This window comes from Lepidochelys kempii, chromosome 4, assembly GCF_965140285.1.
Source record: "Lepidochelys kempii isolate rLepKem1 chromosome 4, rLepKem1.hap1, whole genome shotgun sequence".
NCBI lineage: Eukaryota > Metazoa > Chordata > Testudines > Cheloniidae > Lepidochelys > Lepidochelys kempii.
This window is the reverse complement of record NC_136383.1, coordinates 23,232,971-23,260,508: the sequence shown is the minus strand read 5'-3', so window position 1 is coordinate 23,260,508 and position 27,538 is coordinate 23,232,971. Positions and strand designations below refer to the sequence as shown.

The 27,538-nt window shown below is 42.5% G+C and overlaps 2 protein-coding genes across 10 annotated transcripts in view; one reads left to right on the top strand and one right to left on the bottom strand.

Moving 5' to 3' along the window:
• HPGDS (hematopoietic prostaglandin D synthase) overlaps positions 1 to 15,917 on the top strand; it is a 57,958-nt gene extending 42,041 nt beyond the window's left edge. For both annotated transcript variants that reach the window (XM_073340703.2, XM_073340704.2), the window contains 4 exons: positions 1,124 to 1,216; positions 8,073 to 8,182; positions 14,665 to 14,763; positions 15,675 to 15,917. In XM_073340703.2, coding sequence (XP_073196804.2) covers positions 1,124 to 1,216; positions 8,073 to 8,182; positions 14,665 to 14,763; positions 15,675 to 15,839 — 467 coding nt within the window. In that variant the 3' untranslated portion in view covers positions 15,840 to 15,917. The remainder of the gene's footprint in view (positions 1 to 1,123; positions 1,217 to 8,072; positions 8,183 to 14,664; positions 14,764 to 15,674) is intronic.
• Positions 15,918 to 20,841: 4,924 nt separating this feature from the next.
• The window catches only part of SMARCAD1 (SNF2 related chromatin remodeling ATPase with DExD box 1), a 78,712-nt gene continuing 72,015 nt past the window's right edge, over positions 20,842 to 27,538 (bottom strand). For 6 of the 8 annotated variants that reach the window (XM_073340708.2, XM_073340713.2, XM_073340712.2 and 3 more), the window contains 5 exons: positions 26,390 to 26,578; positions 25,033 to 25,151; positions 24,015 to 24,197; positions 22,248 to 22,357; positions 20,843 to 21,424 (listed from right to left, as the gene is read on the bottom strand). In XM_073340708.2, the coding sequence (XP_073196809.1) occupies positions 21,363 to 21,424; positions 22,248 to 22,357; positions 24,015 to 24,197; positions 25,033 to 25,151; positions 26,390 to 26,578 (663 nt within the window). In that variant the 3' untranslated portion in view covers positions 20,843 to 21,362. Of the gene's footprint in view, positions 21,425 to 22,247; positions 22,358 to 24,014; positions 24,198 to 25,032; positions 25,152 to 26,389; positions 26,579 to 27,538 lie in introns of all 8 variants that reach the window. The other 2 variants (XM_073340715.2, XM_073340716.2) reach the window with 2 other exon arrangements.

Here is a 27,538-nt window from a genome sequence, read left to right as displayed (position 1 = left end):
CTCCTTAAGAGAACAAGATCCATCTCAACTCCTTAGCCCCGTCGCTCAAATCCAGAAAGATAGGGGACCCTCCTCCTCTGGACTGACTCATCTTACACTTCAGCCTCCTTCCCTCTCATATCCACCCAGCTACCTGTTAGTTTTTCCCCATTCCCAGCTTAACTGCATCTCCAAGGCTTTGTACCAACCCACTGGAGTCTCCTAGATAGAGCAAAAGATGAGTCCGAGCTTCTAGGTATATCATGCTACTGGACCAGTGACATTTTTATTTAACTCTCTTTAAACACTGGTCTCGTCTCAATTTGAGTTGCACAGTTGATGCCAGAGATTAAGCCCTCCTCTCTCAGAATAGCCATGCTAATTTTGTTTTGGTTAGAACTTCGCTCCCTCCCTATTTCTCAGACTTCGTGGTTTTCCTGTAGTTGCTTTTTTTTTTTTTTTCCTTCTAACTGTCTCTGACATGGAAGCCAGGTCATAATGTATTGCATTAGACTTGGTGTTTGTGTCTTGGTGTCAGAAGCAGTTTGCCCTTACCCTTCTGCATCCTTTGTTCCTCTGCTGGTGGACTGTCAGCTGAAATGCTTGATGTATTTCCTGCCACAATGTGTTTTTTGGAAGAAAAAAATGTCTGAGTCAGTGAATATGATTTTTTTTTAAACAATAAGAGCATAACAAAAGCATCTGTGTTAGCCTCTGCCCACCTCCCCACCAGGCCTTCTTCACTCCTCCAGAGTTATAAAGCCTGGACTGGCCCTTTGTCAGTAAGATCCAGACTATCCTATTAGAAGGGAAAAATATTAGAAAATTAAACCTTACTGAAAATTCTCCTTGCATACTATTGGATCTGCAGAATTTCAGACACTGAGGTAGCACATTCAGTCAAAAGAACACAAAACTGGGTTCTGGTCCCTGCTCTACCATTGCATCACAGAGTGACCTTGGGAAAGTCACTTAACCTTGTACCTTTGTTTATCCATGTGTAAAACAGAACCTTATGGGGTCCTGTGAAACAGTTAAGTGCTCTGAGATTCTCAGAGGGAAGGCACTATTATAAGTGCAAACTATTACACTGGTGTTGAGTTTAACATTGTTCTAATGTTTTTCATGTGTGATTTTTTTGAAGCTATCCCATTTGGAAAAATCCCCATTTTACAAGTGGATGGAGTTACCCTTCATCAGAGCCTGGCCATAGCCAGATACCTAGCCAAAGAAACAGGTAATGTAACACTGCTACTTTCTTGGTACTTTTGACTGCTCCTGTGTTTAATGCTGCCTACTAGTGTGTGTTGACAATACAAACAAAGAGCCAGCCTGACAAACTGAAATTAATAGAAGTCAATGTGAACAGGCCAATATAGGCACAAGTAGTTTTCACAGAGCGACAAAATTTATCTGTTGTCAGCATCTCCTGCTGCAGCTTCATTTCATCTGATCACAGAAATTTAAGGGGCATTGTGTGATGCTGCAGGTCCTGTGTCATATCCTACACTAGATCTCCACAGTTGATAATGATGGTTTAAAGTACCCCTGCACCCAGAAATGTCATATGGAGGTCATCTTTGAGGGGAAAGGGGGTTGGCAAGGTATACTTCTATAATTGTCCTGTGGGATGTTATCAGTGTAAATCAATTTCCATAGCACCTCCAATGCGGCCCTCTCCCCTCCGTCTCCATTGCTCCCAATTAATTTACCTTGCCTCAAGCACCCATTCTCCACCACTATCCCAAGGGGCAGTAAAGTATGTGTGGACAATGTGATGTTAGCTGAACCTTGGGTAGGGCGCCTGGAGGGATGTCTTCCTTCTGGATATGGGCTTGGACTATTCCCATATCTGGATCCTAGAGGGAAACCAGAGAAGAAAATTGCTACCTCAGCTACCAAACAAATAAAAAAAAAAAAGCACTAAACTGAAACCAGAAAAATAATTAAAAACTTACAAAGCTTATGGAAGGTATACAACGCTCAAAGGTGCTCCTCCAACGAGGACCAGAGTTGGGCAACTCTGCTATGCCATCTGCATTGACAAGGAGAGCGCACAGATCTTGCCCCTCATGATGCACACACAGTAATTTGTGCTTGACAGAATCATTTGCAGCATCCATTGGAACAAACCAAACATGGTGACCAGGTGCAAAAAGGCATTCTTATACCATACAGAATAAGGCTCCGCCCCAGAGTTAATACATCCAGTGGTTCAAACAATAGGGAGATTGGTTTATGATCATTACTATCACAACTCCAGCACAGTTTTCTGACCAGTGCAGCTGAGATGGATGGTTTTCAATTAGCTGTGTTAGACTAGTCTAAGGAACATTTGTACTGCGCAAATATCAGAATAAATCCCAAGCTTTGCCAGCCAGAAGAACTATGCTAGAACTTGAGTATTAAATCAAGTTCAAGTACCTGGGTGTGCTACCTGGATTTCAGCTACAGTGTGGGTAACGTTAAAAAGATATTCGCACAGTGAGACTTCTTGCATTGGTTTCTGCCTTTCATAGAATTTAGAGAAACTACAATCCCATTGTCCAGCTCCCTGATCATGCCTGCTTGTTCTCTCCAACGTATTATAGCAGAATGCTAGCTCTGCTATAATTAAGGTTAAGTTTGCTAGTGTTTTATCCAGTCTAGTTTTAAAATTTTCAAGCAATCTGACTTCCACACCTTGTCGTGGGACTCTAGAACTATCAGAATCCAATCCAGTTAGAAATCAGTGCATAACAAATAAGTGTGTGATTTTCCTACCAACTTCAATATAAAGTTTGGAGAAAACTCGAGTAAGCTAGACTAAATTAAGATAAACTCCTCGGGTCAGGGACTCTCTCTCTCTTCATATGTGTTTATATAGTACCTAGCACAGTGGACTTCCCAATCCTGCCTCGGATATGTAGGCACTACAATAATACAAATAACTTCCCTCCTTTCTGCTAATCCTTGTTGCATCTGCAATGCAGACATATTCCATACTGAACTCCCATCTTCTCTCCTTTACAGCAATAAAAAAACATAAAATTTGTAAATTCTCCCCACTAAATTGGTTAGAGTTCAGAACAACTGCAGCTTCCACCCAACCAACTGGCATTGTCTCTGCTTTTCAAAAGCAACATAGTCAAAGCATCCTCTGACAAGATCAAGCTGTACATCATCAACAAGGTTATGACAACAGTGTTGAAGGGACATGCAAATACTACATGGGGATTAACAGGTGCCAGACAAGAGTGTACCTGTTGTATAAACTCTAGGCCCAAGGTACTCACATTTTAAGTCACTCTAGATAGATCCAAATTTGCATATAAATGTATATACTTTAAAAAATTAACTATAAATGATACACAACTTAATATCGGCTTGAATTTATATCTCCTTGAGAGATCAGTACACTGCTTATTATCCGAGTTTACCAGCAACAAAAATCTTACAGCTTTGCCCTCACTTTGCAGATACAAGGAGAAGATAGCTGTGGTTTCCCAAGATGTTGTAGTCTGTATTTCATGAGGCTAGGATTTTGGGCTCTTGTGCTGTGGGGAGTGGAGGTTAGACTTGGTCCTCTAAGTGCATGGTACTCTCCAACTGTTTTTCAAGGCTGGAAAGTCTTGTTTCAGGAAACTGCTAAACTAACCTGGACAGAGCACTTAGAAAATATGCTTAGGGCACAATCCCACTCTGGCAATGAGGCTAGATCACCTAATAAGATCACTCCCAACTCTAAATTCTATGTTCTGTGGCAGAGATTACTCAGCTGCTTTGATAATATGAAGTAAGATTCTCGAGTAACGTCAGTAATAATGAAAGTTGCAGGAGCCAGGGTTTGTTTTAGGAGTTATCAACCATGATTCAAATCCATTTGCAAGACTAACACAGATGAAGGAAGATATTCTCAGGGTGTGCTGAATTTATGCAAATGAATAATGGGAACTTGGTAGTACATTTCTGTTGCCTCTTTCATATTGTGAGCAAACAGATGTAATCTTCCTTTTCAAATGTTTCCAAACATTGTTACATTTTCCAGTCTGAAAGAAATGTACAATAAACTCTTTAAAATGTAGTAAAATAGTTTTACCCATGTCTGCTTCCCTGAGAAAGTCTGGCCTTCTGCAGAGTTCCTTTTTGTTTGATAAAATTGGATCATTTTGAGAGAAGCATTAATACAATCCATAAAACACCAAAAAGTGCCAAAATATTAGATACTGTAAAAAGTGCTATAACAAAAACAAACAAATCTAGTATTTTAATGGTTAATACAAACAGGAAAAGGAAAGAAGCATGACTGCAGAATGGAATAGCAACTAGGATCATAGTTTCTACCCAGCTTATGTATAGTGTGACAGAGCTCTGTCCTTGTCTCTGCGGGCGAATTTCACTAGCCTCAGAGGCTCACTGTGACCCTCCACATAACCCTTCTCTCTCTAGAGACAAGGGTCACAGTCTACTGAGCCATTTTCATCATAAGCCAGCGAGGGAGGGGAGGAGAGGAGAAGCTATCCTCCCTTGCACAGTCTCTGTTGTCTCCCAGTCTCAGTGATTAATCGTGGGAGGGCGGGGGGAGAGGGGAGAGCCTGGGCCCGCCCTCTACTCCGGGCTCCACCCAGGGACCCTAATAGTATCAGCTATGGTAGCTGACCTTTTAGAAACATGACATGTACAATTCCTTGCGCTACTTCCCCACAGCAGCCCCCACTTCCTCAAGCTCCACGTCACCCTTACCTCAGGGCCTCCTTCCTTGTGCCTGATATGGCATGTACTGCTCAGTCTCTCCAACAGCGCAACTTCCTCTCACAGCTCCTGACATTCACACCCACCTGATTAACTGGGAGGCTTTTAACTAGTTTCAGCCAGCCCCTGATTAGCTTCAGGTGTCCCAATCAACCTAGCATTCTCCCTGCCTTCTGGAAAGTTCTTAATTGGCCCCAGGTGTCTTAATTGACTTGGAGCAGCTGCCATTTACCTTATCCTGGTACCAAGAATTTGTTTAGCCTGGAGCTAATATAGCTGTCTCCCACTGCTTTTCTATAGCCATCTGACCTTGCCCCATCACAATAGTTTATTACAAAGTAGACAGCAGAAATGAAATAATCTACCCGGTTTAGTAAGAATTTTAGCTCTATGTGGGCATCCATGTAATACAGCACAAATCATGGCTCATTTTCTTTATAAGCTGCCACTAAACCCCACACTTCTAAAAGGCATATATGGCATGCTTTGCACATGGTATCCAATAACTCAGAAGTGAAGAGGATAACAGTAGAGGGGATGAAGAAATCAAGTGACCCAGGAATCAATCAATACAGTTCAAGGGACCTAACCTCTGAGTCATTTTAAAACAACTTTTATAACTGCAAAAAGGTACCCAAGTTGGTGTTGTTTGCATTTAACCCTTTTACCTGGTGTCTATAACTCCATCTTAAACATCAACTAACAATCCATGTCTTGACATTTCTTATTGCTTAAAATGTGAAGACTCTTCATACATAAATCATATTAGAACTCTTGCAAAATTTTCATAAAACCCAGAACATCCCACATGTCTAGGCCAGCCAAGAACTCTCCTTCCCTTTCAATAACCGCTTTCTTCCCCAGAAGCCCAAGGTTTCCCCTCAACTTGAGCAGTTTTAAGGAGAGCAGGAGAGGTCATTTGGCCTTCTACGTCTCTCCCCTCCAAAATGTCTTCAGAAGATGGCTCTCCCACCAATACTCTGACACAAGCATGGCAATTTCCCTAGGCCAAATGCACTTAAGAGATCTCTTAGCCCCAAAGTTGAACAACAATGCTACAGCAAAAACAAATAGGACTGTTTCCAGTGCAGATGTTGTGGAACAGACTGCTAGAAAGCTGCCTGCGCCTGAAGGCGAACGTATGGAATTGGCCTACTAGCTAACATGCCCTCTGCTCCCATCAGAAAATGGACCAGAGAGAAGACTGGACCAACTTGCTACCATCTGAAAACCGATGTGAGAAGGGTTGAAAGCCACTGACCTCTTCCTTCTCCCCCAAGAATTTAGCAGCTAAAAATAAAGAGAGCCTGAACTTTCCGGAAGGAGGGGGGATGTCCCCAGGAGTTTTGCTGTATGATTTCAGCTGTTTCTCTGATTCGCTTTTTGAGTCAATGTCAACGCAAAACACAAAGTGAAACTTCTGGGTGCTGGACCTGAATGAATTCAATATACCTCCAAGGTTTGCTGGAATCTGTGAACCTGAAAGTAGCAGGAATCAGGCAGAAGAGAGGATTTTCACAGAGCAGGTCTTGGCTGTGGAATTCAGGACCAGAAGAGATAAGAGTGACCTGACGATGGTCAGAATGAAATGTAGAACTCCTTTCTTAAACTTATTTCTCCCACAGTAAGTACTGTATGCCTGACACCTTCCTCCCCTGGCCCCGCACACATGCACGTACACCGCCCCCTCAATTTTAATTCTATTCCAGCATTTTAGTCTTACTTGCTGGAAAGTAAAAGTAGAATGTAGTTGTGTTTTTAATGCTCAGACGCTGCAGTATTGGCATCAATATGAAAGCAAACAGGATAAAGACAGAAGAGTAGACTTAAAAACATGTCTGGGATTTCCAAAGCAACCCAAAGGAATTGGGTGTCCTAATCACACTCAATTCAAATGTTGCCAGCTTGTGCTTTGGGTGTTTGTCGTAAAGCCCAAGCTCCTGAACTAGTGATTAGATGAACTCAGCTTTCATTAAAGCAGTCAGTTTCTAGACCTGACGGATTGAAGATAAGGAATTAAATTTTCAAGCTTATCACTCCACCCAACAAGAGGCAAATAGAAAGAACATCAAATTTATTATTTTAAATCATCATCATATTTTGGGGGGACTGACTCAGGAAATTGAATGCTTGGGATTGGCAATAGGCTCCTTCAAAAATCCCAGCCTTCATGTAAATAATGTACACCTTAAAAATGTATTATTTCACAACAATTTCTCCTTCACTTACCTACTGGGTCCTAAGTTCAGGAGTCTCAAAGTTTTCCCTGCTACAGCTGTTGACCTAGCTCAGTCCAAGCAGTGAGAGGGATGCAGTGCCCAGCTCAGATTAAGGTTCTAGTGATGCTGTTAACTCTGGCAGAAAAATATATGGAAAGTTTTTGAAAAATAGCCTTTCAGTTCATATTGAAAATATATCACCAGTGCCTGTTAAGTTTACATAGGTATCATTAAATCATTTTGAAGTAACTAACAACATTTCATGTCCCTTTTATTGCTGAGACTCATTTATGTCATGATGTAGGTTTACAAGGCTTTACGTGTACAGAAAGAGGCATGTTCCCTGCCTTGAAGAGCTTGAAATCTAAATAAGGCAAGAGAATAATTCAGCAGAAGGAGCGTGTGGGGATTATCGGTGGAAGGAAAAGAGGTTGCCTGAAGGGAAGTTTTCAGAAGGAACTGGAACAAAGTGAGATGAGGAGGAGTAGCCTGTACCAGACAGCCTGAGTTAGGGCATGATGGTGGGGTAGGACAAGAAGACAAAGGGAAGAGTAAGGTGAAAAGGTTGGGAAGACCGCAGGTGGAAGGAATATAATGGGGGAGAGTAAGAGTGGAGCTGTAGGAGGGGACAAGGTTAAGCTAAGGAACATGAATATAATGTATTAAGACACAGGAAGAGGGTTTCAAAGAGGGGGTGATATTGAAATGGAGAGGAAGGAAATGGACTTCAACTGAGGCACTTTGGGAGGAGGCAAAAGCCAGGAGAGGATGCGATTCCTGGCAGTTGGGACAGGAAAGGGTGGAGTCTGATGATAGTGAAAAAAATTGTATCAAGGCTTTGAGGGTCTGGGGAAGCAAGACTCAGAGATTACAACAAGATCGTGGGGCTGGGAGACAGGAAGAACAGGACTTGTCAGTGAGTGAAGATGGAGCAGGGAGGCAGGAGGATGAGTTCAGTTATAGAGCAATGGATCTGAGGTAGCTGCTGGATGTGAGGGGTCAGAAGCAGCTTGAGAGATAGATAAAAGCTCTGCAGCATTTGAAGTTTGCATTGGTATGAGCACAAGCACCTTATTTTTAGGAATAACCTATTTGTGCGGATAGTGTCTCTTTACTCTCCCTTTCTAAATTTGAATTCCACAGGTCTGGCCGGTCAGACGCCTCTGGAACAAGCTCTGGTTGATGCCATTGTGGACACCACTGATGACTTCATGTCTATGTTTCCCTGGGGAGAGAAAAATCAGGATGTGAAAGTAATGTGATCACTGATTTAAAATCAAAGAGATTTATACCTGCCAAAGTGTCTTATCTAGAGTGACACCTGTACACTGGTCCCTGATGTCACATGGTCACTTGCCCAGCTCCACTGCCACTCAATAAGTTGGGCAGCAGATATCCTCTGCAATTCTTCCTCCAGGCTACTGAGCAACCAGCCAAGGATTTCTGCTTCCCCCCTTTTCCTCACTGTTGGGAGGAGGATGCGGCCAGCACCCTGGCTTATCTTGGATGGAGGGTGCTATCTATACAAATGCCAAATATCAATACATTATTATTAAACAGGGAAGGACAGGCTGAATCAGAAAAAAAACTCTGTCACTTCACTGACTACTCAGGTGTTGTATTTTGATTCAGGCTAGTAGTTAAAGAATCTAACTCTTATTTCTACTATTTAACTAACTCTAAAAGCATAATGGCTCTATGCCATCCTATGCTTTCTGTACTTCTGACTACAGACACTCCCTCTGGTGTTCGGAAGCACGTATTGTCTCCCCTTGCTCCTCCTCTGCTCAGCCAACTTCAAACATAATCTAGGTTTTTAATTACAACTTTACAAGTTGTATTAAAAAAAGACAGTTAGACATGATTAATTCCTATACCCACTGTGCAGTTCTATGACCATGAATATATTTAAGATCAATTTCATTTGCTTCTAACTGCATTCAGTTTTTGGTCTGCTTTAACTTGTAACATTAATAGCATTCCAACTACCTCAAAGAGCGCAAGAGACAAAACCCACACCTGAAGCAAAATTCTGGAAATAAGACTTAACTAGGGAATGTACCCCAGTTAGGTGTGCCTCTAAACTCTGTTCTCTCTAAAGCTGTAAAGAGTGGCTTAATCCAGTGCAGTGTCATGGGTAGTTATTTAGAACAGCAAGATTATGTCAATGGTAATGACATATAGGTTGCTACAGGATGAATATTGACAGGTGCTGTATAAATTCTAAAGATGTCCTCCTGGCACTTCTAATGAAACAAAGCAACGTTTTATGTATCCTTTTGTTCTGGTAACTAACTGACTCTAGAGAGAGCATGAAGGGCTGGACACTGAACTGAACAGATATGTTTGGGGGAAGTTGAACTGATTCATAAATAGGGGGAATAAGTGGTGGAAGGCATGTTTGAAAAATAAGTGGACAGAAGGGAAGTTTCCAATTATTTCAGACAGCTAGCCGTATGGTGGAAGCAAAGTATAAAATGGTGTCTTCCGGGCAATATATAACCCCCAGCTCCATCCATCCAGTCCCAGTCAGTTGTGAAGCCAATTTAATATGAAGAATCACAGGTCAGAGCGAGGATGGTTGGGAGGATTTGTAGGACAGAAAAAAAGGAGACAAGATTATGAAGCAGTTACCTTTTAAATCTAGCCTTAACACGTGCTTTCCTGTAATGCTTGGAGATACAGCTTCCCTATAATATTTACCACTATTAAGTTTCTGATGAGTACTCTCAACCTCAACTCCACCTCACCATGATTTTTATCTGGTAGTTTCTTTTTTTTTTTTACACTAAAAATTTTCATTTGTGAACACAAAATAGAAAAAAAAACAACTCGTAAATTCTCAGAAAATTCATTCAGTGCTCAGAAGTGCTGTAATTTCAGGGGAGGGTAGCGTTGTATTCTTTGTATGTTAAGAGGTTGAATCCCTCCAGAAAGCGCAAAGTGTTGTCAGCTCTCACGATTTTTATCACAAGTCTCATACTTGGGCTTTCCTCGAAGCCCCAGCTGGAGTCATGATTATGTGAGAAAGACAGCTTTCAATTTAAAGAAAAAGTTTCCTACAGAGCAGTGCTTGAAAACATGAACCCTAAAAAGGCTCAAATCCCAGAAAGCAGAATGCCCTCAATCCCAAATCCACTCTTTTTAAAAATCATTTGGGGAGGGGGAATGTTGTTTTAATACCATGGGGATGGCAGTTTTGCTGTAACTCCTGAAGTGACCAGTGCCTCCATAATAATCGAAAGACATTTGCATGATGCTAGCCTATACTGCACCTGTTTTGTGGCTGGAGTTTTTAATGTCTCCAGGGCTAGCAGTGAAGCTTATGTCACCAGCACTAAATTCAGTTTAAAAAAAGACAAACGCACCAGTGCTCAAGTTGTGGTGGGGGGAGGAGGGGAGGAAACGGGCAGGAGAGGAGACACAGGAAAGATTGGAGTGCTAGAATATAGTTTCTTTAGAAACTCATCTTATGAGCCTTCTTCCTTTTAGCCACTGCCCCCCTTCCTTGCTATTCACCTTACAAACTTTTCTATTTTGGGTTGGGATGCTGCCATCTTATGGTAGAAATGAAACCTAGCAATTACGGTAACAAAAAATGTTGAGCTTCCTGGAATGTGAGAGATTTGCAACATTTAAATTCTTTACACTGCATGGAATTACATTCATTTTGTGATGCACAAAACCAGGCAGCTTTCAGACACCTGAAAAATGATAGCAGAACAGCATATCCCTAGGGTAAACTTATTAATGCTATCAGCAAGGATGTGTTGGAAAAAGAAAAAAACACGCCAGAAACTGAAGATGGCTATGAAAAGCCCTGATTTACTGCTTGTGATTTGTGATTTTTCAACCTGTTCTCCCACCAATGCTGACGTTGCAGCAGCCTTGCTGAGGGTGGTGGAATGGCCTTGGAAGTTAGGAAGAGTCCATCAACATTGCAGAGGGTTCAGCATCCTGACTTGGTTCCCACCATCTTAGGGACTGAAGGCACCTGGTAATCATGGGGCTGGAATGAGCAGATCACTAAGCTCAGGTCCATAGGCAACCCAGCAGAAATGAATTTTAGTGAGGTAGCACAGGGTATTTAGTACATAGTGAACCTGTGAAATTGCTTATAACAGTCCTTATAAATAGCGAAGACTGCATAAAAGTAAGCCTAACTGCAGCTTCTCAAACTTGTAAGAAGTCCGCATCAGAGAAAGAAGGAATTCCAGGAGTGTAACACTGTAAGTAATGTTGGACAGGACTCTTGTCTTTATTTGCTCTGTGAAGTGCCAGGCACATGCAGGGTGCCACACAACAAGAATCAAATAAGAATTATTAAACAACTCAATACAAGTAATAAGGCAAAGCATCAATACCTCACCCCTCTTTGCCAAGGAAGTATGAAAATGCTTAGTAGGCTAAACTGCTAACACAAATGATACAGGAAAAATCTGGCTCAAGATGAGTGCTTCTGAAAGTCCAAGTTACCAGCCCTTTTCATGTCAGACATATAAGGGAAGGTAATGCACTGACCGCTCTGTTTGTCAGTGGACCTTGACTGCCAGTGTTATGGCTGCATCTCAGGACCTCCTCACGTGCAGAACTCTTAGCTACCTTTGGGTTTCAGATTGCAGCCTACTGGGAAGGTTTTGAGAGAAACATTTCTCACTCCATTTTGCAAGCTAGAGCAGCTGAGTCAGTGACATGACATCAGAATGCCTCTTGACATCTGCCAAGCAGGAGGTACTTAGCAATCACCTCACAAAAGTCAGTCCCTCTTGATATTATTCACAGCAAGTTGAAGGTGCTGAGCCAAGTCACAAACCTCTGAGAGGTCACAAAAAACCCAGGAATCTGACATGACTCAACATATATTGGCGAAAGAAATTTTAATTAAAAAACCATTAGGAGGAGTATGTGGAAGCTCTGCTGTTCCTGCGATGAAAGCATAGGGAAAGCTCTCCTGGTTCCTCCTTGGCTTGTGGGTGCAACAACCAAACACTGAAGCAACTGAGACCTGAAAGTGAAACAGACCAAGAACAAAAATTGAACTGACTTCACAGCCTATCATTGTGAAAATGGGGAAAAATACAAAAGGCCAGCAGACAGCATGAATAGGGGAAATATGTAAGGTTTTCAGTTGACCAGACGAAGATGTTACTATCAGATAATTGTTTATTGTGCTACATCAGATCAAGTTCAGGTAGCAAGTAATGTAAAAGAAACATTTTTGTTTTGCTATTAGATGGGCGATGGGGAATGGATCACTTGATGATTACCTGTTCTGTTCATTCCCTCTGGGGCACCTGGCATTGGTCACTGTCAGAAGACAGGATACTGGGCTCGATGGAGCTTTGGTCTGACCCAATACGGCCATTCTAATGTTATTTAGCCATTTGGGTGCAATATTGTACTTGATGGTTTATACATGGTATCTGATGTTGTTTGCATTAGGTGGTTAGTCTGGGACTTGGGAGGCTCACTTCCTTGTTCCACTCCTACTTCCCATGTGATGTTGGGCCAGCCATTTTGTGTCTCTGTCCCTAAGTTCCCCAGATGGGGATAATACTACCTCGCAGGGGTGTTGAGAGAAGAACCATATTAAAAGACACTATAGCAATGGGGGTCATATAAAACACCTAAGATAAAACTTTAAAATCAGTAAAACTAGATGATGGTAAGAGGAGCAGAGAAGGGGCTTTCCACTGACATCTTCAGGGTCCAAGAGCTGGACTCAGAGGAATGGTGACAGGGCTGGAGAAGTGAGGGGGGGTTCTAAAGAGCATCTTCCAGCATAAAGGCTGTGCAGGTTCTCGCTGGAAAGTGTAGGATTTTAAGGACTATATGTATGGGGCTTGACAGACTATGTTTTGGGACTTTTGTTATGAGCTGATTTATACTACGCTTTGTAAGGAACTGGCTCCCAGGGGAAGTAGTATTTAAGCAGAAGAGCCTGAAGTTGAGTCCTTTGGGTTACCTGAGAGAGGAAACTGAGGCAGACATGCTTGTTGCGCTGTGGCCTGTTGCATGAGGGTGCTCCAGGTGGGGTCATTGTACGACAATCACACACTTTGTTGCTTATGTAGTCTGAGTACACCCTGCTGTGCATACCAGAATGAATACGATTATGCTCATTGATACAGAGAACATTCCCTGCAACGTTGGAATTAAGCAGATGTGGTTTTCAGAAGTTATTGCATTACACACAGAGAAATACCAGTGAGTTGCGTGTAAGGCCTTGCTTTGCTTGGCCAAAAAATCTTTAAACAAAGCAGTAAAGAATTCTCACCCCAGTAACACATCTTATTTGATATACTATGCAAGAAGAACTCTAAATAGAACATACGTAATAGTTGACTCTTATTTTTCTTATAGATTCATTGTTCTAAACAGCAGGAATGGCGCATAACCATTCCATGCATGTCTCTACACCAGCCCAAGCTTTTATTATTTTAAAGCAGTGATATTCAGACTGGGGCTTGCAAGCTGCCAGTGGGTCTTTTGTGCGTTTCTTGCGGCTCTTTGCAGCACACGATATTAAAACACTGATTTAATTAACCTAAGTTATTAGCCAGTCAGGATGCTTTTACTATGTTATTAACCAATTGTAGTTGATAAAATAATAATACTTGGGCAATCATTTTGCTGTGAGAATAATACATATCTCTCACACACACACACACACGGGTCTTTTGGGTAATGTTGGTTGCTAATTTGGCTCCTGAACCACTGAAATCTGAGTATCACGGTTTTAAACACTACCAATATCAGCAATGAAAATTGTTCAAGGCTACCATATAAGGAGTGAATGAAAATATTAGTTTGGGGGCAGGGTGGAACAAATAAGAGGAGACATGAGGGACATAAAATGATTGGTATGGGGAAGGTTTATCTAGGAAGTTTTAGGCCCCATTACTGTGGTATGGAAATATCCAATTAAACTTGTTTTTAAATGATAAAGGAGATTTTTTTTACCCAACATCATTAACTTGTGGGACATTGCACACAAGATATTATCATAACATAGAGCTTAGTAGGGTTCAAGAAAAGATTAGACATTTATGAGAATATCCACCGATATATTAACATAACATTCAAAAGGGATATAAACCTGCATGCTTTACGTAATAAACCAACTATTAGCAGGAAGAGAACTTCACTTACAAACAGGTTATTCCAAAAATGGTCCATTGCAGTTTCTTGCACCTTCTTCTGCAGCGGCTGGTGTTGGCCAAAGGCAGATGACTAGACCTAGCTGGACCAGCGGCTCAGCCCATCTAACTTGCTGATCCGACGTCAAAGGAAAAGCTTCTGTGAAATCACCGAGTTGTTGGTTTGATGTCAAGGTGCAGGTCTTGCAAGTCAGTGGAGGGTTCACACCTCTTCTCTAGGTGTCTGGTGTCAAGACAGAGGACTCACTGAGGCTTGTTAGGCTCATTAGCATCAGACCAAAGAAAAGGACATTGTGCAAAAATGCCCTTTTCAACATCAATATATCAGGCAGCTCCTCAGTTAGCTTTAATGAATAGTGCAGTGCCCACTTGCACGCTCAAAAGAGGTACAACTACTCAATCATTTTGCCAGTAAATATTTTTCCGGCCCCATTCATCAGATCAAATGACTCCATTGTAATGAAGTTTTCCAAGCCCTTATTTATGCTATATTTTTGGTTTCATAGAACAGTGCACTCAAGAAATAGAAGGATCAAATTTGACCACCCTCTCCACTGACATGTGCTTTTTTGCAGCAACAGATATTTAATGACCTCCTCACGAATACAGCTCCTGGACTACTACGAGATTTGGAAAGTTTCTTAGGGGATCAGAAGTGGCTGGTTGGGAAGACTGTGAGTATCTTCTTTTCCCTCTTCCAAATCCAGTTATCATTGTAGCAAAGTAACTGGAGGAAATTAAACAATTTTCACCTTCGCAGCTAGAGATCTGAGAAACATCCTTTGTTGTGTGTTGGTTTTAATTCTTTGCTTTTCTTCCTAACACCCTTTCAGGCTCCGACTACCCTCACAATTTCAGGCCCACAGGCCTGGACTCATGTTTGCTGAACCAGTTTTGAACCAAACCATTTTAAACACTGCTGGTCAGCGTGGCTGGACCTAACCTATGTTTGAACTGAGTTAAAAATAATGATTCCAGCTTTGCTTAAAAGCCTCAGGGTTTGACACTAGACATTTCAAAAGTCAATTTGCATAGATTGATCCTGTCCATCCTGCTGACCAAAGCCACATATAAAAAGAATATAAATTGAACTGGTTTACAACCACATTTTAAAATCAGTTCAGCAAACATGATTTCTAAACAGTTTAGGCTAATATCCTTGTCTACAGCTAAATCAAGTCAGTTGGATCAAGTTACAACGTGGTTAAAAATTTATCGCATGGATAGGATTTAAACATATCACCTTACGCTAAAAGCAGTTGATTGTAACCTCATCAGGGGATAACTTCTGTAACTGTAGATCGAAGAAAAGGAGTACTTGTAGCTCCTTAGAGACTAATAGTCGCTAAGGTGCCACAAGTACTCCTTTTCTTTTTGCGAATACAGACTAACACGGTTGCTACGCTGAAACCTGTAGATCAATTAAACAAGATATAGCTGGCTAACGTAGGAGGGGCCAACCCATATTTAAAGTGTGGTTCTCTATCCTCATTTTGGATCGACCAGGTCTTTGATGTTAATAGGTCTGCTATTTGATTGTATATACTAATTGAGTAATTTTGTTTTACCCTTTCATTTTCACCAGGTAACCTGGGCTGATTTCTACTGGGATGTGTGCAGTACTACACTTCTGTTCCTTAAGCCTGACCTAACAGACAACTACCCGAAACTTTTGGCTCTGAAAGAGAGAGTACAAGCACTTCCTGCTATTACAGCCTGGATTCAGCAAAGACCAAAGACTACGTTGTAGATCCGCTTTTCTTGTTTAGAAGAACATGTGTATTAAATTAAACACAGTTATAATTGATTATAAAATGGAATAAAACCACACCAGACTGTGTATTTTTTCTCTCTGACTATAGTATGGAAATTTATACTAAGAATGCATTTCAATACATGTTTAAGCGTGTAATGATTATTTACGATATCTCAGTGACTGATCATGCTTTTCACTGTAGAAAAGCAACTTGATCAGCATGGTAGAGTGGGAATGCTGTGGTGAGTTTGGAGACTACCAGCACTTTACATCACTTCCCCCACCCCATGTTCAAAGATTTAAAATACAGCAATTCTGAAACTCATCAGTCCAATTCTGCTTTCACTGCACTTTCCAGAGAAACATGTTGGGGAGGGGGAAGAGACAATGGAGGAAAGTTTCATGAACAGAAATTGTCTTGACAGTACTATTCCACATCTTTATGATTATCTCAATGCGAGCGGTAGTAAAACTAGTTCAGAGAGGGAGGAAAGGGAAGAGACATAGGGCAAAACAGAACACCAGTGTGGGTGGGGAAAACTGCACGAACCCAGATCCCTGTGGGTTCTGTTCAAACGTGCTGTTGTGTCGGTAGGTAAAACTGGTTACTCTTTAAAAGGCAGCCAACTTTACCTCTCTGCTCCCACAGGAGAAACTCACACACAATGCTGCAAGAGGAAGCTGCAGCAGGCAAGATTTTGTGGAGCACTGGCTTGCACCAACAGACACGTCTCACCTCAAGGGCACACCATGTACCTATCTGATGAGTGGGGGAAGTGGAGCTATAAAAGGAAGGGCAAAGCAGGAAGTAGAGAGAGGAGCCAGCAAAAGAATGGAAAAAATAAGGGAAACAAGTTATAGAGAGAGAGGGAGAAGAAAAAAAGATAGAAAAGCTGAAGACAGACAGACACAATAAGATGGCAACAATCACTGTGAAGAAGGGGGCACACCCATTTGTCAGTCCAACCCAAGATGGGGCTCCAACAGAAGCTGTGAAACGCTGATATGCACAATGCCTTTTACGTGGCACTTGTCAAAGATGAGTTATATACTCATTCTACAGATGCGGAAACAGAGATATAAGTTAAATTACTTACCTGAGGTGACACTTTGAGCATTCGGCAGAGTGGAGAACAGAATCCATACCTTTTGACATTCAATCCCCTGCTCTAACCCGACACCCCGTTTGTTCTAACTAGCCCCAATAACTTTTCTGAAGTTAACTACAGGACTAATTATCCCTCCATGTTCTCCCAGTTTAATATTGCAGGCCACAGGATCCTCAGTATGTTTATTTATAACATCCACAGAAAAACCACTCACTAACTTCATAGTATTGAACAAAAAACAGATGCAACAAAAACTACAATTTTGAGCCTGTCTAAAGCTGTCTGACTCAAAAGGCAGTATTAAGTAAACTGAAGAGATAAGTAAAGACAAGCATGAAAGCAAGTTTTATTTCTCCCACATTTCAGCTGTGGCACCAAACTGGACGAGAGCTCAATTCTCCTTCAAAACTTAAATCTTTCCTCAGCACCTGTTCACCATTTATTCTGGAATCTGGTAAATTAGATTAAAGTAACTACCTTGGAGAGGTCCTAGAGATTCCTTAATCTAGTTTGTGCTTTCGATGACTACAGACTGGGGAGCCAGCTCCTCCAGAGAAAGCCCCATTTGTTCTACTTCTGTACTCCCACTCCAGTCTTCTCCTGGACAACGTGAAGCTCAGTTTTTTCTTTCAGCGGCAGGGTTTGTGTTCTTGTTTAATTCAAAGACTAAAGGAAAAACGCAGTAGGTGTGTCAGAGCAGGGCAGGACCACCCTTTCTATTGCAGGCAAGAAACAAGCCATACACCTACTTCAGTTTCCTCTTCAGCCACCCATACAAAGGAATATTGTCTTTATTAGCAGCAAATCACAGATTCAAACCCTTTTAGTCATATAAAGCATCACAGTTCTCTTGCAGTCAACACAAGAACACCAAAAAACCTGCAAAACAATTGACCCCAAGTAAAACAAGGCTATAACCCAGCAGGTCTTGAATACCATTAGGAGGTCACTATCCCTGGTCACTAACCTGAGAGTCACAAACCACTCTGTCACAGTTACATCATCCCTGTTCCAGGGCTTCACTCTCCAGGTCTCCTACCCGTGAGTTCAAAGAACTGTTTCTCTCCCCCAAGGGGCTACAGGACAAGACAAGTCAGCTTTCCCACAAGAAGCTCCCTACAGAATTTAATTCCCCCAGGCCTTCCTTGCTTAGGGGAACCTTCTCCTGGGCTCCTCTTGAAGCCCACCACTCCAGGTCATCTGCCAAAAGGCTCCCTGTAGTGTTACACTTTCCAGACCTCCTTGCCTGCGAGTGCTAACCCTGCCCTCCAGGGCATCCCTCTGAAGTCAACCCTTACTTCTGGGCCGAGCTTATACGGACCATGCTGGTTCTTCCCCTCATTCCTAGGGGCCACTGCACCAGCCTTCCTTCAATTTGGCAGGGTCCTTCAGCAGTTTCCTTTGAACTTATCACCAGCAGCTCACGGTTACTGCTCTCCTTGAGCTTTCTTGCAGCTCTTTCCCTCAGGCAATTCTCTGCTGCTTTTTGACTCTCTTCTTCTCCAGCCTCTCATCTGCTCTTTACTGTCTTCTTCCAAGTGCCTTCTCTAAGGTCCAACCGGGAGGCAGCTGGTGCACTGCATCCTGCTTCCTCAGGCTAGCTACCCATACACACATCCAGGAGGTCAGATGGGATTGTACTTGGGTGGCTAGCCCAAGCCACTGTTGATGCAGCTGCAGCTAAATGGCTGTTTTTAGCATTCTACCCTGAGCAGAGGTTATCATGTGTATGTCTCACCTGAGCTAGAAATCACACCTCCCAGCTGTTGTGTAGACATAGAATCATAGAATATCAGGGTTGGAAGGGACCCCAGAAGGTCATCTAGTCCAACCCCCTGCTCGAAGCAGGACCAATTCCCAGTTAAATCATCCCAGCCAGGGCTTTGTCAAGCGTGACCTTAAAAACCTCTAAGGAAGGAGATTCTACCACCTCCCTAGGTAACGCATTCCAGTGTTTCACCAGCCTCTTAGTGAAAAAGTTTTTCCTAATATCCAATCTAAACCTCCCCCACTGCAACTTGAGACCATTACTCCTCGTTCTGTCATCTGCTACCATTGAGAACAGTCTAGAGCCATCCTCTTTGGAACCCCCTTTCAGGTAGTTGAAAGCAGCTATCAAATCCCCCCTCATTCTTCTCTTCTGCAGGCTAAACAATCCCAGCTCCCTCAGCCTCTCCTCATAAGTCATGTGTTCCAGACCCCTAATCATTTTTGTTGCCCTTCGCTGGACTCTCTCCAATTTATCCACATCCTTCTTGTAGTGTGGGGCCCAAAACTGGACACAGTACTCCAGATGAGGCCTCACCAATGTCGAATAGAGGGGAACGATCACGTCCCTCAATCTGCTCGCTATGCCCCTACTTATACATCCCAAAATGCCATTGGCCTTCTTGGCAACAAGGGCACACTGCTGACTCATATCCAGCTTCTCGTCCACTGTCACCCCTAGGTCCTTTTCTGCAGAACTGCTGCCTAGCCATTGGGTCCCTAGTCTGTAGCGGTGCATTGGATTCTTCCATCCTAAGTGCAGGACCCTGCACTTATCCTTATTGAACCTCATCAGATTTCTTTTGGCCCAATCCTCCAATTTGTCTAGGTCCTTCTGTATCCTATCCCTCCCCTCCAGCGTATCTACCACTCCTCCCAGTTTAGTATCATCCGCAAATTTGCTGAGAGTGCAATCCACACCATCCTCCAGATCATTTATGAAGATATTGAACAAAACCGGCCCCAGGACCGACCCTTGGGGCACTCCACTTGACACCGGCTGCCAACTAGACATGGAGCCATTGATCACTACCCGTTGAGCTTCGCGAACCAGCTGAGCGGTGGCGAACCAGCTGAGCAGCAGGGGACAGCAGAGCAGCTCACAGCAGGAGTTTGCCTGGGACTGGTAAGTATCCGAGTGTGTGTTCGTTTGCTTGCTGAGGAAGCATCCGAGTGTGTGTTTGCTGGGAGGGCAGTGTGAGAGCCTGAGTGAGTGTCTGATTGGCTGCTAGCCTGCAGGGGGCGGGCATTAGGGTGTCTGTTTGTTTGCGTCAGGGAAGCCTGGCTGTTTAAAAATAGCCAGAGCTTCGCGAACCAGCTGAGCGGTGGCGAACCAGCTGAGCAGCTCACAGCAGGAGTTTGCCTGGGAGTTTGCCTGGAGTGAGCCCAGTGAGGCTTACGTCTTGCAAACTGCTCTGAGGAAGCTCATAGTAGGAAGGTGATATGGAAGGGGGTGTTCAGCTGTTGTGACCTGCACTGGATGTACCCTTATAGACTAGTTAATGAACCAGAGTAATTATAAGGCAGGACTAAAAATTAAGAGAGTTTGGATCAAAATGCTAGAAGTTTCCCGAGACATGGAGAGGTCAATGGAGGTAAAGTCCAGCCCCAACTGCAGCAAGGAAGCAAGTGAGGTGGTTGGGGCTGCATAACATTTGTATAGCCTTCTCCAAAAAGCACTGTTTTCCAGAAGGTTCCCAAAGTTTAGAGTCATCTTAGATGCCACTTCAAAGAAAGAAACTTATGCTTGTAATCCTGTTAGGATTCCTCTCTTCTCCTTACCTTGGTTTTTGATTTCTCTTGTGCCCTGTCCCTAATTAAATCTTTGCCTTACATGCTTCTTTTTACACAGTGAGTTGTCCCACTGAAATGAACAGAACTACCCAGTACTCTCAGTGCATAAAGTCTTTACAGGATCAGGGCCTTAGGCTGAAAGCTCTATAGGGCAGGAACCCAATATTTACATCCATATTTCTCAGCACAGTTCTGAGTGCAGTACAAATGAAATACTACCAATATTTGATTAAGCAAAGAGTAGTTAAAGTAGAATATCTGAACTAGTTTGAAAGCTGCTTCTTTTTATTTTGTTCCTACCGATAAAGTGGAACATTGTTTCAAATAAAAGACGACCCTGGTCATCTAGACAATTTTATTTGAACAAGTCGATACAAAAACAGTACGGTACTTCAAATGAACAAAAACAAGCATAAACAGACATGAGCATTGTCAAATAAGGCACATGTAAAAAAAATCTACACACATTATCCAGTGAAACAGACAGTTCTTATATATATTTGGGAGGTAGAAATAATTACAAAAATACTGACAAATCTTAAGCATTAGCAGATCTGGTAAAGTGATCACTAACTAGGTCCCCATTTTTAAAACTGCTTTGTAAAATATGGATTATTCAACATTTTATGCACTACGTATGTGTGTGGCATTTACACATTTTGTTTTCAAGCATCTGGAGAATTCTATCAGTGTTAAAAATCTTCAATACCATGAGAAATACAGTAAAGGAATTACAAAAAGTTATAAATGTTCATAAAACTTATGGTCACCAGTTACGTCAAAGTCCATGGGTGTACCACATTGCCTTTTTCTCGCCAGTGAAATCCACAGCTATGTTATTTACATTTTACAGACCTAATGAAGCTTTTAATAATGTGGCTATATCTGCTGGAATGGTCCCTTCTTCTCCTGCAGAATAAAAGCAAAGCATTAGTGCTGCATTAATGAAAACATTTCACACGAATAAATCCTGTTCATCCAAGCAGTAAGGCTCTGTCTAGTTTTACACTTCAACAAGAAGTCCCTCCCCCTTGACTTGACTGTAGCTCTTTCAATGTGTACAACACCATTGGGTTTTCACTACTAAATTAATCAACTGTAATCATCCACCATGCCCAGAGTATTCAGAGGCAAGCTGGACTTACATTCCACAGCATAGCCCCTGCATTTGTGTTATTCCAGTAGTGAGTTCTGGGGCAGCTTCAAGTGATATAAAAATTAAGGTTTTTATTGAATTAACTAGGAAAGCGAATATAATCAGTACAGTACATCTGGTGGCATTTTTAATATTAATTTCTATTTTACATAAGTGCATTGCAGAAGTTAAGAGAAAGCTAGGTGACAATGCAACAGGGGACACGGGAAGCAGTTTGGATTTTCAACACCAAGGACTCAGTTTTCAGAGTAAAATTGCACTTTAAGGAGAAGTAGCAAATTTATTTAGTTCTATATAGAGCAGGGGTTCTCAAACTGGGGGTCAGGACCCCTCAGGGGGTCGAGAGCTTAGTACATAGGGGGTCGCAAGCTGTCAGCGTCTACCCCAAACCCCATTTTGCCTCCAGCATTTATAATGGTGCTAAATAGATAAAAAAGTGTTTTTAATTCATAAGGGGGGGTCGCACTCCAAGGCTTGCTGTGTGAAAGGGGTCCCCAGTACAAAAGTTTGAGAACCACTGATATCGAGAACAGCTATGAAGCATGACATCAACTAATATGAGTAATAAAGACTTACCTAAATCTACTGCAGTCATATCTTGCTCTAGCTTCAACTTCTGCTGACTGATTTTGAGCATAGATTCCTCAATAGTCCCTTTGCTGATTAGCTTTATGACTTGTACTTCTCTGAAACACAAAAAAGAGGATTAAGTCCTTTATATCATTACTGTGAATTCAGAATTACTTGCTCCTTTCCACAATTTGGAGCTATTTAGCCTGATACTTCCCAGAAAGTTGTCATGCCTACCCAAGGCCTGCCAAAATCAAACTCTCTCAAATTAGTGCAATCACTTCCTCACTTCACTTCTTTTCCCACGTACAAGGGACAGGAGGTGCCCAAGGGGGTGGTTTGCAAATGAGTACAAAACAAATCTGGTCTATTTCTTGTTTTGATACACTCCATCTATCTTTTACATCTTTGGCTGGCAGCAGACGGTGCAGAAGGACTGCATGCCATCCACATCTCACGGCTGCTCGGCAGAAGATGGTACAATAGGACTGCTAGCCATCCTCATCTCTTGCCTGCCCGGTAGAAGATGATGCAATAGGACTCCTAGCAATCCGTATCACCTGCCTGCTCACCATAAGATGGTTCAATAGGACTGACTGCAGGACTAAAGAGAATGACCTGATCAAGTCACTCCAAATTTAGTCCCTGCGCCCGTGTCTGCCCAGGCACTCCTGATCGACCTCACAGAGGTGACCAGGAGCATCTCGGACATGATGATGACTGCTACCAGTCCTACTGTACTGTTTGCTGCCACAAGGCAACAGGTTGATGCTGCTGTGTAGCAATGCAGTACCACGTCTGCCAGCACCCAGGAGACATACGGTGACTGTTACCTGAGCGGGCTCCATGCTTGCCGTGGTATGGCGTCTGCACAGGTAACCCAGGAAAAAAGGCACGAAACGACTGTCTGCTGCTGCTTTCACGGAGGGAGGGAGGGAACGGGGGCCTCACGACATGTACCCAGAACCACCCGCGGCAATGTTTTAGCCCCATCAGGCATTGGGATCTCAACCCAGAATTCCAATGGGCAGCGGAGACTGTGGGATAGCTACCCACAGTGCAACACTCCGGAAGTCGACGCTTGCCTCGGTACTGTGGAAGCGCTCCGCCGAGTTAATGCACTTAGAGCATTTTCTGTGCGGGGACACACACTCGAATATATAAAACCGATTTCTAAAAAAACGACTTCTATAAATTCGACCTAATTTCGTAGTGTAGACATACCCTGACAGTCCTTCCACCATATCCTCAGTCTTTCATGGCCTTTCTTGCTGCCATCTTTCTCCCATACTTTCTTTGCTGATTGCTCTTCTCCGATTCTTATCGCACATACAACCCACCTCAAACATGCATTCTCCGCTTATCCAAGTCCCAGTTCATCTTCCCTCTAATTTCTTCCATGTGCACTCTGTCTACCCTCCGCTTGCCTGCCACTCTCCTCAGCACGTTATTTTCTAAGACACCGGACACTGGCTAGAACGCGGGATTTGGGATCCATGCACGGTACCGCGTTAACCGTGTTGTAGCGCGGACCGTGTTAAAATGACTTCCAATTAAAGTAATTAAATTTGGGATTCACGGCTGCGACCTCTTCATATGCGATTTAGCACTGTGTAGACGCGTGTTCTAGTGAGAGTCTGGTGTACCTTCATTCTCTTTTCTTCCATCTCCCTAATATCCACCATCTCCAAACTATAGAGCAGGCAGAGACAAACACACGCCGCATACAAATCTTCCTTCAGTTTGCTTGTGTAATATTAATTAAAAACTTACCTGGTCTGACCTACTCTATGGCATCGATCTTCTGCTTGCTTGTCATTGTAAGGGTTGCAGTCAATGTCATGAAGAATGACAATATTGGCTGAAGTCAAATTTATTCCTAGGCCACCAGCTTTGGTCGAAAGCAGGAATACAAAAATACCCATGTCTGTATTGAATTCATCTATCAGATGTATCCTACAAAATTGAAGCATACACAAATCATGCCTTGTGAAAAACAATTTCGTTAATTACAATAGCTGTTTTCCAGACAGAGTAATGGGGGGTGGGAGGGAGAAATCAACATGTAAGCAAAGCAGTTAGGATGGAGAGAGATATCTTTTCAGTTCCACGTTTTTAATATAAATACATCCCGCCCCCGCCAATTTACACGTGAAAATACATTACTCCCAAGAGCCTCACATCCTAATCACTATCAGATGGCTAAAGAGGGTCTTAAGGAGGAGAAAATTGAGTGAAGAGAGGTTAGTGGCCTTCCAAACCAGCTCAGAAGGGCACTCTACAAATAGGTGGTGACAGAAGAAAAAGTAGAGAAGATTGTGGAAGAAGCCAAGGAGGGCATTGACTGGCATCCGTGGGAGAGTGGAGAGGACGATGCTTAAAGAAACAAAGGGAAGATACGAAAGAGGAGAATATCAGGGGACCAGCCGGTGAAGACAAGAAACTCAAATTTGGTTTAGTGGAGAAAGGAGAGCCAGGTGGAGGGACAGGGAGGTCTACACTCAAAAGTTAAGTCAATCCAGCTATGTCACTCAGGGGTGTGAAAAATCAACATCCCTGAGCAACCTCGTTAAACAACCCCCCCCATGTAGATAGTGCTAGGCTGACGGAACAACTTTTCCGTCAATCTAGCTACCACCTCTTAAGGAGAAGGTGGATTAACTACATGATGGGAGAACCCCTCCCATTGCTGTAGTGAGTATCTACACTTGAAATTCTCAACTTTGTGGGAAAAACAACGGCACATCTGCATTAACTTACTCCCTCCTCATGCAAAGAAAGTTTCACTTACCTTTCAGAAATCTGTGTCTTCCCATCCAGCCTAATATATCGGTGCTGTTGCTGTTTTAGGAGAACTTCTAAAATGTCCAGCATCATAGTAAACTGGCTAAACAATACAACTCTATCACCCTGGGGAAGGAGGAAAAGAAGTCAGATAGGGAAGACATTAATTACATAAATGTTTTATTAGAAACTCACTTATTTGCACTTTACATTTGGGCCTAAATTTTCCAACTTCGATGCCTAGATCAGCCACCAAAATCCATATTTAGGTACTTTTATTTTAGTGGTCTACTTTCAATCAGAGGTGGGGTGTTTAGCATCCCAGAATAACAGTTCACTTTTATTTAGGTGCCAAAACATATATTTAGAATACTAACTTTAGGCATCCAAATTTGAACATTTACGTAATTTGGGCACTAGCAGTTAAATACAGTAAAATCTCTTATTGATGCAACTGCAAACACACAAAACCCCCCACAAGTAATACTTTTACTAAAATAGATTTATTTTTCAATGGTTTTCCTTGCAACAGGCAAGAGACATAGCCTTGCTGGTCATTACTGTCTGAGGCACCTGTACAAATGCCTAAAGTAATGAACATCATAATCTTGTCTTTGTAATCCACCATCATCTTCGCCCCCTCCTTCCTAACTCTGCTTGAGCCAACATGCAAAAAACAGCCGAGTGACCACAATGGCAGAGGTGGCGGCTTGAGCTAGCCGCCCGAGTACAATGCCACCCAACAACATGTGTACATACTTGGGCAGGTAGTCCAACCTGTCACTCGTGCCACCATGGCCACGCTGCTATATTTAGAGTGTTAGCTCGAGTGGAGCTAGCACAAGTATGTCTACCCATGCTAGGAATTACACCACCCAGTTGCTGTGGAGACATACCTTCAGAGACTATGGTAGTGTCCCAGGATGAATATTCTAGTTATTGGAGACAACAGGGAAAAACATTTAGTTTTCCCTAAACTTTAAATATTATTTTTGCACAGTTTTACACACACTAGAATATCAAATCCCATTTATTAGTACAAAAGGTAAAAAACAGCTTTTTCAGAAAAGCAATAGGATTCATTACTGTTAGCACTGAACACTGAGCAACCCTAAACACACTTGTTTGAACACTTTTGCAGGACTGCCATTTCCACTATCAAATCAACTGCATGTGAGACACGGAACAGCACTACAGTTCTATCAAATAGGTGCCACAAAGTCATAAGATATCCTGTAATATTCTATAGAAAAATCCAGTTAGCATGTAAAAGCTGCTTGTTAATAGGGATTCAGTAAATCAGTGGTAAACAAAGTTGTGAACAGCAGAAGACATTTAATCTAGAATACTCTTTTAGTACAAACCTTGTCTTTAAGGTGAGAGAGGATGCGCTCTAGTGTTCTAAATTTTCCGGAATCCAAAATGGTATCCATCTCTAACTTAAAGTCACTGACACTAGCATACTGTTTACAAAGCAAATGCAGCTCAAAATCTGTCATCACAGACATATCTTCGAAGATGAGGTCAGGATTGGCATCACAATGCGTGGGTTCCTAAAAGTAAAAAAGGTAACAAAGTGAATATAATGCATTCCACTGTAGGCATATTTATACTTCCCTTAAGAGCCAGTAAGACTACGCAACTACAGTTGCATCCAATATTTTTGCAGACAACAAAAGCACCAGAAACTAGGCCTGTGCGCACACACTAATTTGGGTCATAGGGGTCTAATGCAAAATTAACTCTGCAAGTTCTGTTTATGGGAGAGGGTGGAGGATTGATGTCTGTCATCTGGGGTAAGATTCTACAGAAGCTTGAATTATGAAGAACTACTGGGGAGACTTTTTACTTCACTAGCTACCAACCACACACCCTCAAACCTTTTATCCCTATGTGAGATCTTTTCCCTTAAGAAATACTCCTTCCTGGGGAGTCCAATCCCTGGACGAGTGGTAGAAAACATGGGAAGCCCTGCCCAGGTTGTAGTGCGGGTAGAGGGATGTCATGCCTGGGCACGAAGAGGAAAGGAAAAGAGCCATAGCTAAAAAATGGGAAGGGGAGACTGGGGGGTGGTGGAGAAGAGACAAACTACATCACCACCCATCTGGAGTCCCCCCCCATTGGCTCCAGGTGCAGCGGACACGTGCACATTAAAAACTGGTTACATTTATACTTTTATTCAGGAGCCTATTATATTTTCAGATGGGTTCTTAACTTTTTTGTTTTAGAAAGAGATCTAATCCAAAACACAGTGCGAGTTAATCAAAGCCAAATTAGGAAAAGGACAGTTCATGTACATATGCTTTCCCCACTTCGGTTCTCCACAGCCCGCATTTGGTGACCTTCAGGAAATGCTGGCAGACCCAACTGTTCTCCCAAGCTTTTCATGTATGAAGGAGAAGGGTCAATTTAGAAAATGAGGTGGCTGACGAAAAGTGGTCTAATGTGGGGCCAGAAATGTCTTCTCCTAAGCAAGTCTTCTTAGAGCTGATCTGGAAGTTTATTTTCAAATT